Source organism: Halichoerus grypus, chromosome 7, assembly GCF_964656455.1.
Source record: "Halichoerus grypus chromosome 7, mHalGry1.hap1.1, whole genome shotgun sequence".
Classification (NCBI taxonomy): Eukaryota; Metazoa; Chordata; class Mammalia; order Carnivora; family Phocidae; genus Halichoerus; species Halichoerus grypus.
Genome location: NC_135718.1, coordinates 101,413,988 through 101,426,052, shown reverse-complemented (window position 1 = coordinate 101,426,052; position 12,065 = coordinate 101,413,988). Strand labels below are relative to the sequence as shown.

At 38.2% G+C, this 12,065-nt stretch overlaps 1 protein-coding gene across 13 annotated transcripts in view; it reads right to left on the bottom strand.

Moving 5' to 3' along the window:
* PRRC2C (proline rich coiled-coil 2C) overlaps positions 1-12,065 on the bottom strand; it is an 88,814-nt gene that overhangs the window by 42,099 nt on the left and 34,650 nt on the right. For all 13 annotated transcript variants that reach the window (XM_036080531.2, XM_036080524.2, XM_078077954.1 and 10 more), the window contains exons 12-14: positions 9,073-9,694; positions 2,410-2,579; positions 1,721-1,970 (exon numbers count right to left, since the gene is read on the bottom strand). In XM_036080531.2, the coding sequence (XP_035936424.2) occupies positions 1,721-1,970; positions 2,410-2,579; positions 9,073-9,694 (1,042 nt within the window). The remainder of the gene's footprint in view (positions 1-1,720; positions 1,971-2,409; positions 2,580-9,072; positions 9,695-12,065) is intronic.

The following is a 12,065-nucleotide window of genomic DNA, read 5'->3' as shown; positions in this document are numbered from 1 at the left end:
TCAAGCCCCACATCAAGCTCCATGCTCAGCAGGGAGCCTGCTTCTCCCTCTTCCCCTCTCCCTGCTTGTACTCTCTCTCTCAAATAAATAAAATCTTAAAAAAAAAATAGATTTAAGAATTAAGGAAGCAAACAAAGCACACCACAACAGCAGCCTATTTTTATTTTTTTAATTTTTATTTAAGATTTTATTCATTTATTTGAGAGAGACACAGCGAGAGAGGGAACACAAGCAGGGGGAGTGGGAGAGGGAGAAGCAAGCTCCCTGCTCCACAGGGAGCCCGATGCAGGGCTCGATCAAAGGACCCTGGGATCGTGACCTGAGCCGAAGGCAGACGCTTAACGACTGAGCCACCCAGGCGCTCCTAGCAGCCTATTTTTAAGGGAAAAAAATACAATGCCTATAAAAATCAGTAACATGTATGATGCTTCTATGCATGTTAAAAACATAATGAGGATTACACCAATAGTGATAGATTTCCAGAGAAAATATTTCCTACAGATAATTCCATTAATGTAGTTTAGTTGATCCATGCTATTAATTATGCCTCTTAAATTTTAAAACTGCAGTATAAATTTTAAAATTAAGACATGATTCTTGATATTTTTAACACCCCTAAATTTTCCTCTATACCATTTTGTTAATGAATTATCTGGATTTATTGTGATTCCATACAACACTGCTAATGCAATTGTTTTCAGCTAACCTATGTGAAAACGCCAAGTATTGGCAGAGAAAATTGAAAAGCTGGAATATAGAATACATGGACAAAATTTAAATGCTTAAACACTTAAAAAATGAAAACTATTTAGCAGATAACAGAAAATATTTTCAGACTAAAAAAATTTTTAAACATTTACAAAACAGAAAAAAACTACTGTTTTGGTATTGTTACATGTATGATAAAGTGTTTGGCATTTAACTACTCTGTGCTGAAAGTTACATAATTTTTTGGATTAAAAATCTACGCACTCTGGAGGCACCTAGGTGGCTCAGTCAGTTAAGCGTCTGACCCTTAATTTCGGCTCAGGTCATGATGTCAGGATTGTGAGACTGAGCCCCGAATCGGGCCCCCTGCTCAGTGGGGAGTCTGCTTGAGATTCTCTCTCCCTCACTCTCTGTCCCTCCCCAAGCCTGCGTGTGCACTCTCTCTCTCGAATAGATAAATCTTTTAAATAAAAATCATCTAGGCACCCTGGGGTGCCTGGGTGGCACAGTCGGTTAAGCGTCTGACTCTTGGTCTTGATCTCAGGGTCGTGAGACTGAGCCCCATGTCAGACTCTGTGCTGAGAAATCTGCTTGAGATGCTCTCTCCCCCTCCCTCTGCCCCTCCCATTCATGTGTGCTCACTCGCTGTCTAAAATAAATAAAATCTTTAAAAATAAAAAATCTAGGGGCACCTGGGTGGCTCAGTCAGTTAAGCATCCAACTTCAGCTCAGGTCATGATCTCAGGGTCCTAGGATGGAGCCCTGCATTGGGCTGCCGCTGAGTGGGGAGTCTGCTTGTCTTTCTCCCTTTCCATCTAACCCTGCTCCCCACTTGTGCACACACACTCTCTCTCTCTCTCAAATAAATAAATAAAATCTTAAAAAAAATTATCTAGGCACCCTACGTAAGTTCTTACTAGATGATACACCTTAGAGGAATTCAGAGTGAAAATGGGAGGCAGGTGGTTGCACAACTGCAGTGAGCCATGACACAACATCAGTTCCAACTCACCAGGATGAATGGGTGGAATATCCATAGCAGGTCTACCGGACATCATTCGGGGATCCATGTACGACTGCATCATGAGCCACCTTGGATCAAAACCCATAGAAGCCAAGTGCTGAGGGTGAGGCTGCATGGGCTGGTAGAGAGGTCTGTGCGGTGGAGGAGGGACGGCACTGCCGGACGGCTGCGACGGCACCGTCTGTGGAAGCACGCCTTGCTGCTGCTGCTGCTGCCACTGCTGCTGCTTCATCTGCTCCTGGAAAAGCAGGACCCCACACCCTGAGCTTTTTGTTCCACGTGATAAATTAGTATCAGTCATATCAGAAAAGAACAGGCTTTTTTGAACCCTTCAGGGAAAAGAATTCAAAAGATATTGAACAGTGAGAGATGGTAAGTGAAAAGAACAAAAAATAAGTCATGACATTTCGTCTTAAGAAATTACTCACTCATTAATTATACTGCAGAAATAATACCCTAGAAAGGAAGACGGTGTCTACAAACGAGGCAGAGGGGAAAAAAATGACAGAAGTTTATGGTAAAACCCATTATCAACACCCTTTAATTAAAAAGGAAAAGAATTTCAGGGAAAATTTTTGTGCTTTGTGTATTTTAGGTTTCATGTCAAACTACTTCTCAGACTACTGAACAAGAAACCTTGTTGATCACACATACATGATAAAAAGTTTTACTGTTACCTGCTGTCGCTGAAATCGAGGTGGTAAAGACTTCTGAAACTGTTTAAAATAACCAGATAATACAGCAGGCCGAGGCTGAGCCCCCAATTCTGGCTCTGTTTCATGTGCCACTTGAGTGGTCTCTTTTTCACTGCGACTGCTGTCTTGTCTGGTGAAAACTGCATCATCCTCTGTCAAAGAAAGGGTGAAAAACAGTGATATTCATTGATGACACTTATCAAATACATGATGTGTGCACTGGCAGGAAATTATTAGATTGATATATAAATAAGGTTAATGAGGAAGAAAGTATCCATAACACTCCAAAGAACTGTTCTGTACTCTAATACTGGTAGCCATCAATGAGGTTAATATTAAAGTAACAAAACCTTAGATTTCCTCAAAGGTTCTTAAGCTAGAGATCACAGGTCCAAATACTTTACCAAGCAAAAATTTGTATTTGATACTTTATGATAATAAAACACTTCAAATACTACCTATTTCCCATTGTTTCAATAACTATTAATCCTGTCAGTATTTACCTGTGGTTCACTAGGACTTATGTGAAAACACAAATGGCCTAAACGTAAAATATAACATTAATAGTTTGCTTTTTGATCAGCAGACTACTATCTATAAAGAAAACTAATGAATCAAAGTCTGACAACAGTGATCATCAGCTATCGTCAAACACAAAAATTATTCTATGTAAAGAGTATCAAGAATGATACCAGAAAGAACTATATACTTGTTTACTAACTAAATAACAATTTTTCATCCTGACGAAAACCACAGCCATATTTGTTCTAGAAAATGTCATTTGTCACAATTACCAAGCCAAGCTTCTTATAAATTCTTTTTATCTTGAAGATTTTATTTATTTATTTGACAGAGAGACACAGCTAGAGAGGGAACACAAGCAGAGGGAGTGGGAGAGGGAGAAGCAGGCCTCCCGTGGATGATGAACTGTGGTTAATATCAGTCAATTGATCTCTTAGCACAGTACCAGCTATGCACCCCCCCTCACATTTTTTTTAAAGATTTATTTATGATAGACAGCATGCACACACGCACATGACTGGCAGGTGGGGCAGAGGCAGAGAATCCTCACGTAGATTCCCCGCTGAGCACAGAGCCATGAGATCATGACCTGAGCTGAAACCAAGAGTTGGACACCTAACCAACTGAGCCACCCAGGCACACACCCCACCCTCCTCACATTTAAACCCACACTGGAGCAAGCAGAAGAAAGAATTCGCAAACTTGAAGATAGGACAATGGAAATTATTATGTCTGAGGAACAGAACAAGAAATAAACAGAGCTTAAGGCACCTATAGGACAAGATCAACAGACCAAACATACACACTGGGAAGGAGTCTAGAAGCAGGAGAGAGACAAAGGGGCAGAGAGAATATGTGAAGAAATAATGGCCAAAAATGTCTCAAATTTGATGAAAGCATGAATATAACTTCTAAGAAGCTCTCCCAATTCTAAGAGTCCCAAATTGAGATACATTATAATCAAACTTTAAAAAGACAAAGAGTGAATCTTGAAAGCAGCAGGATAGCACTAAGGAGTTTCAAGAAGTCAGTCACATACAGGGGATTCTTAATAAAACTATCAGATTTCTCATCAGAAACATTGGAGGCTAGAAGGCATCTCAAAGTATTAAAAGAAAAAAAAAAAAACTATCAACCAAGAATCCTATATCTTGCAAAATTGTTCTTCAAAAATGAGGGAGAAATTGAAATATTCCCAGATAAAAGCTATGAAAGAGTTCACTACCACTAGACCTGCCCTCCAACAAATGCTCAAGGGAGTCCTGTAGGGTAAAATGAAAGGTGAGCACACAGTAATTCAAAACTGCATGACAAAATAACGATCTCAATAAAGGCAAATACATGGGCAATTATAAAAGGCAGTAGCATGTGTAACTCTATGTTTGTCCATGTGATTTATGAAATGAATACTTTTTTTTTTTTACATAAAGCAATTAGTCTAAAAGCTAACAACATTATATTTTGGCTTGTAACTCCACACTGTTTTCCACATAATTTAAGAAACTACTGCACTGGGCACCTAACTTAGGTGGCTCAGTTGGTTAGGTGACTGCCTTTGGCTCAGGTCATGATCCTGGAGTCCCGGGATCAAATCCGGTGTCGGGCTCCCTGCTCAGCGGGCAGTCTGCTTCTCCCTCTGACCCTCCCCCTCTCGTGCTCTCTCTCTCTCATTCTCTCTCAAATAGATAAAATCTAAAATAATAAAGAATTTTAAAAAAAGAAACTAATGCATTTAAAATAATTATTAGTTTGTTTCTGGGGATACAAAGTTAAAGATGTAATTCTGTGACAACAACCAAAAGGAATACAAATGGAAGTGATAAAGGAAAAGGAAAAGGAATGAATCTTCGTATATTATTAAAGTTAAACTGGTATAAATTTAGTGTTAAAACTTTTGTATGTTTATATAATCCCCATGGTAAAAACAAAGAAGGTAGCTACAGAATATAGCAAAAGGAAATGAGAAAGGAATTTAAATGTTCCAATACAAAAAAATCAACTAAACACAAAAGACAGTAATGCAGGAAATGAGGGGCAAAAATGGATATAAAGCATATAAAAACCAAATACCAAAATGTGAGAAATAAGTCCCTTCTAATCAATACTTACTTTAAATGGATTTAATTGGAAACACATGATCCAACTATATGTTATCTCTAAGAAACTTACTTAAGATCCAGAGACACAAACAGACTGAAAATGAAAAGATGAACACAGATATTCCATAGCAATAGTAACCGAGAGAGCAAGGTGGCTATGCTAATACCAGACAAGACTGGCTTTGAATTGAAAGTTTTACAAGACAAAGGACATTATATACTAATAAAAGGTTCAATGCAGCAAGATATAGCCATTATAAATACTTACACATATTTAATATATGTGTCTAATAACAGACCATCAAAATATATAAAGCAAAATACTGAGAGAGTTGAAGGGACAGACTGTTGTACATTTATAATTTATAGTTGGACACTTCAATACCTTACTCTGAATAATGGATAGAATAGCCAGACAGAAGGTAAGTGAGGAAACAAAGGACTAAATACAATAAACCAACTAGATCTAACAGACCTACAGAACACTCTATCCAACAACAGCCATCACATTCTTCTCATATGCACGTAGGACATTTTCCAAGACAGACTGTATGTTAGGTCACAATATCAACAGTCAATTGATTTAAAACGATAAATCTCATATGAACTATTTTCTCTGACCACAGTGGGATGAAGTTAAAAATCAAAAAGAGAAGTGAGGGGCGCCTGGGTGGCTCAGTCGTTAAGCGTCTGCCTTCGGCTCAGGTCATGACCCCAGGGTCCTGGGATCGAGCCCCGCATCGGGCTCTCTGCCGAGCAGGGAGCCCGCTTCTCCCTCTCCCACTCCTCCTGCTTGTGTTCCCTCTCTGTCAAATAAATAAAACCTTAAAAAAAAAAAAAAAGAGAAGTGAAACAGGAAAATTCACAAATCCATGGAAATTAAACAACACTCTTAATCAACTAGGGTATCAAAGAATAAATGGCAAGGGAAATTAGAAAATACTTGAGAACAATGAAAACAAAAACATAACATACCAAAATTTATAGGATGCAGCAAAAGTGGTGCAAAGGGGGCAAATTTATAACTATAAATTTTTTTTTTTTTTAGTGTTACAATGTAAGGGAAAAGAATAAGAACAAAGTAAACCCAAGGTTACCAGAAGAAAGGTAATAAAGATCAACACAGAGATCCACAAAATAGAGAATAGAAAAATAGAAAAAAATTAATGCAGCTAAAAGGGGATTCTTTGAGGGCGCCTGGGTGGCTCAGTTGTTGGGAGTCTGCCTTCGGCTTGGGTCATGATCCCAGAGTCCTGGGATCGAGCCCCGCATCGGGATCCCTGCTCGGTGGGAAGCCTGCTTCTCCCTCTCCCTCTGCCCTTGCTTGTGTTCCCTCTCTCACTGTGTCTCTCTGTCAAATAAATAAATAAAATCTTTTAAAATAAATAAATAAATAAATAAATAAATAAATGGGGATTCTTTGAAAAGATCAACAAAATTGACAAACCTTTAACTAGGCAGGTCAACTAAGAAAAAAAGAGAGAAGACTCAAACTACTAAAATCAGAATAGAAATTGGGACATTACTACCAATTCTACAGAAATAAAAAGGATTATGAGAGTATTATGAATAACTATATACCAACAAATAGGATAAGCAAGATGAAATGAAGAAATTCCTACAAACATAAACTTTCTAGTAAGTTTTTAAATCCAGATGTGTGAGTCCTCCAGCTTTGTTACTTTATTTCAAGATGGTTTTAGCTATTCTGGGTCCCTTGAGATTTAGGGTTTTCTACACATAAGATCATACCATTGGCTCACATTACCTGCATCTCTAGTATACTAATAATGAATGATCTGAAAAGGAAATTACGAAAACAATTCCATTTACAACAGCATCAAAAAGAACAAAATGCTTAAGAATTTTTTTTAGGTTTTTATTTAAGTAATCTCTACACCCAACATGTGACTTGAACTCATAAAATCAAGAGCTGCACACTCCCCCGACTGAACCAGCCAGGTACCCCTAAAATGCTTAAGAATTAACCAAGGAGGTGAAAGCCTTCTACAATGAAAACTACAAAATATTGCTGAAATAAATTAAAGAAGACATAAATAAATGGAAACACATCCCATGCTCACAGACTGCAAGACTTAATACTGATAACATTAATACTACCAAAAGCAACCTATAGTTATGCAATCCCTAGCAAAATCTCAATGGTGTTCTAGAATAGAAATAGAAATACACATCCTAAAATTCACATGTACTCTCAGGGGGACCCAGAATAGCCAAAACCATCATGAAAAAAAGTAACAAAGATGGAGGACTCACATATCCGGATTTAAAAGCATACAACAAAGCTGCAGTAATAAAAACAGTAAGACACTAACATAAAGTCAGACAGGGCAACGGGATAGAATCAAGACCCCAAAATAAACCATCACATACATGGTTGAATGATTTCAGAAGAGGCTGCTAAGATCATTTAATGGGGGAAAGAACAGTCTTTCCAACAATGGTATTGGGAAAACTGAATATCCACGTGCAAAAGAATGAAGCTGGACCCTTACCTAACACAATGTACAAAACTTAACTCAAAATAGGTCAAAGATGTAAATGTAAGACATAAACCTATAAAACTCTTAAAGGAAAACAGAACAAAAGCTTCATTATATTAGATTTGGCCATGACACCAAAGCCAGAAGCAACAAAAAATAGATGGATTTCATGAAAATTTTAAAGTTTTGTGCATGAAAAGAATATCCTGAGTGAAAAGGCAACCTATCTAAAGAGAGGCAGATCATATATCTGGTAAGGGATTAACATCTAGAATGTACAGCCAACTCCTAAAACTCAACAACAATCTGATTAAAAAACGGACAAAGGTCTTGGGCATTTCTCCAAAGATTCACAAATGGCCAATAAACACATGAAAAGATAATACTCAACATCATTAATCATTGGCAAAGCGCACATCAAAACTACAGTGAGATACCACCTCACACTTATTAGGAAGCCTACTATCAAAAAAACCCTCAGAAAATAACAGATGTTGGTGAGGATGTGGAGAAATTAGAACCCTTGTGCATTGTTCATGGGAATGTAAAATGGTACAGCTGCTGTGAAAAACAGTATGATGGTTCCTCAAAAAAATCAAAAATAGAATTACCATATGATGCAGCAATTCCATTTCTGAGTATGTAATCAAAAGAAGTGAATATTTGTACACTCACATTCACAGCAGCATTATTCAAAATAGGTAAAATATGGAATCAATCCAAGTGCCCATGAACAGATAAAGATAAGCAAAATGTGGTTTTAGATATAGATTATTAGCCTTAAAAAGGAAGAAAATTCTGCAATATGCTACAATATGGAAGAATCTTGGAAGATAATATACTAAGTGAAATAAGCCAGTCACAAAAAGACAAATACTGTATGAGGCACTGAGAACAGTCAAAATCAGAGACAGAAATTAGAACAGTGGTGGCCAGGGGCTGAGGAGAGGGGAGAATAGGGAACTATTGTTTAATAGGTAGAGTTTCAGTTTTACAAGATGGAAAGAGTTCTGGAGATGGATGGTGGTGGTAATTGCACAACATTATAAATGTATTTAATACCATTAAACTGTATACTAAAAATGGTTAAGATGCTAAATTTTATGTTACATATATTTCACCATAATAAAAAAATTACGGAAAAAAGCGTATTAAAGTATCCAATAAAATTCAGCTTCTATTTAAAAAAAAACTCAATTGGAATGCCTGGGTAGCTCAGCTGGTTAAGCGTCTGACTCCTGAGTTTGGCTCAGGTCACGACCTCAGGGTCCTGGGATCCAGCACCGAGTTGGGCTCTGCTTGAGATTCTCTCGCCCTCTGCCCCTCCCCCTGCTAACAAATGTGCACACCCACGCTCTCTCTCTAAATAAATAAATAAAATCAATCTTTAAAAACAAACAAACAAACCACCTCAATCATTTTTATCTGGATTACATACATACATATATTAAAAATACACAAACATCCACACCAGAAGTACTATGAAGCCTCTTAAATAAGAACAAACAAGACTCTCATACCTTTATTACAGTTGGTTTCACTTTCTGGTTTTTCTACCATAGGCTCTAAAGTAGGTTCTTTGTGTTCAATTTTTTCCTCCACTTTTTCCCTTTCTTTCTTCTCCAACTCACATTCCTTTTCCTGTTCCTTGATCTTTTGCAGTTCTTTTTCCTTTTCCTGCTGTCGTTCTAGTTCTTTCTCTTTTTCTTGCTTTCTTTCCTTTTCCAGTTCTCTCTGTTTTTCCTGCTCTCTCTCCAGTTCTTTCTCCTTCTCCTGTTGCCTCTCCCTTTCTTTTTCCCTCTCCTTCTCTCGCTCCCGTTCTTGTTCTCTTTCAAGTTCTTTCTCACGCTCCCGTTCTTTTTCTCGCTCCCTTTCTCTAATCTCCTCTGGAGAGGGTTGTTTGTCCACAATGCCAAGCTTTTCATCCAATCGTTTCAGTTTCTCTGCACATGCTGCCTTCCTTTGTTCTTCCATTCTTCGCTCTTCCTCTTCACGCCGTTTCCGAGCTCGTTCCACTGCTGCAGAAAGTTCTGACTGCTGTCTTCTTCTTTGCTTCCATATTTCATCTTCATCTGGTACTTGCTGCTTCGGGGGGAAAGGGCCTGGTCTTCCAGGTACTGCCTGCCGGTCTGGAGGAGGATGCTGAAACATTATGATAAATTATCAGGTGAATATGACAAATCTATTTCCACACTTGATCTTAGCCAAATCAGAGACATGAAGAGGGAAGGAAAAACTCCACAAAACGTCACAAATGTTTCTGATAAAACATACATATTAAAATACAAACAAGTACCAACATGGGGAAAATACTAAATTTAGATAATTCCCCAAACTAAGACCAGAACAATTAATCTAGGCCATATACCTATTTATTGTGGCAGACATTACCACACATACAGAAATTTGTTGAATGAAATTAGAAGCTGTCACAACATGAATTTCAAAATCTAAATGTAGACATGAAGGAAATTTAGAATGTGAGTGCTTTTTGGAGCTGCAACTCTCAGAGATGGAATGCCTAAAGAGGGAGAAAAGTCCATAAAGATGCAGAACAGTGTCATGTGAGCCCTGAGAAGACACAGGTGCAGTTACAGGGAAAAAACAGCCAGCCAGAGCTGCTAAGTGAAGAAGTTGGAGACACTACTACTGCCGACACTTCCAAGGAGGAGAAATTCCTAGAAATCAGCCTGTATAGACAGAGTTCTTGAGCTGTGAACTGGAAGATCCAGAAATGCATGCTTGGAACCCACAGTGGAATGTGGGATATCACTTGAGAGACTGAGTTTTAATGACCTACTTTTTAATTGATATGTTCTAAAACAACTACAATCACTGCCAGCAACTACGCAAAACAAGCAGAATAAAGAGAGCACCTGAAGGGCTGAAATGTTAAGGAACTAAAAAGAACTTTTAAAAATACTGATTTTAATAGCTAGTAGGGTGAAGAAATCTCAAAAGCCATATAACCAGGGCGCCTGGGTGGCTCAGTTGTTAAGCGTCTGCCTTCGGCTCAGGTCATGATCCCAGGGTCCTGGGATCGAGTCCCACATTGGGCTCCCTGCTCTGCGGGAATCCTGCTTCTCCCTCTCCCACTCCCCCTGCTTGTATTCCCTCTCTCGCTGTCTCTCTCTCTGTCAAATAAATAAATAAAATCTTTAAAAAAAAAAAAAAAAAGCCATAAAACCAGTCAGAATCCTTACAAATGAGAAAATAATGGTATGATGAAAACACTGGACTAAATACAAAAAATATATATATATGATCCAGACTCTACCATTTACTAACGGTGCTGTCTTAGGCAAACCACTTTATCTGCCAGCACCCCTAACCCCAAACAACCACTGGTCTGCTTCTGGCAATAGAGAGTAGTTTTACCTTTCCTAGTTTCATATATATGGATACATCAAGTTATATTTTCTTTTGTATCTGGCTTCTCGTGCTCAGGATAATAGTTTGGAGGTGGCCATCCATCATTTGTTCCATTCTACTGCTGAACAGTAGTATTCCATCATAGGCACATCGTTTCACTTGTGGATGGACACGTGGACTGCTGCTAGTTTTTTAACCATGAATAAACAGTTATGGACATTCATGCCTAAGTCTTTCTGTAAATGCATGTGTTTTCATTTCTCTTGGAGAAATACTTAGGAGTGGAATGCCGAGTCATGTGGTAAGTGTATTTTTCACTTTATTAAGACACTGCCAAACTGTTTTCCAAAGTGGTTACAAGGTTTTACAGACCCACCAGTAATTTATGAGGGTGCTAGCTGCTTTATACCCCCACCATATTTGGTGTCACCAGCCCTTTAAATTTTGGACGTGTAACAAAATCTCACTGTGGTTTGAACTTGCATTTCCCTGGTATTTAAAATACTGAACATCTTTTCTTGTGCTTACTGGCCATTTATATATCTCATTCTGTGAAGTGAATGTTCAAATCATTTTGTTGGACTATTTGTCTTATTATTAGTTATAAGGGTCTTTTGTTTGTTCTTTTTTTTTTTCTCTAAGACTTTATTTATTCATTCATGAGAGACAAAGAGGCAGAGCAGGGAGCCCAAGGCGAGACTCAATCCCAGGACTTTGGGGATCACAACCTGAGCTGAAGGCAGACGCTTAACCGACTGAGCCACCCAGGCACCCCTGTTTGTACTTCTTTTAAAAAATATATTCCAGGGACGCCTGGGTGGGTCAATTAAGTGTCTGCCTTCGGCCCAGGTGATGATACCAGGGTCCTGGGATCGAGCCCCGCATGGGGCTCCTTGCTCAGCAGGGAGTCTTGCTTCTCCCTCTGCCTGCCGCTCCCCCTGCTTGTGCTCTCTCTCTGACAAATAAATAAATAAAATCTTTAAAAATAAATAAATAAATTCTTTCTTAAAAAAAAAAAATATATATATATATATTCTGGTACATGTTCTGGTCAGATTAGTAATATTTTTTGTGTACATATTTTTTCATTGCCTCAGAGATGTTTTTAAAACTCCAACTGACAGATTTTTTTTCTAATTCA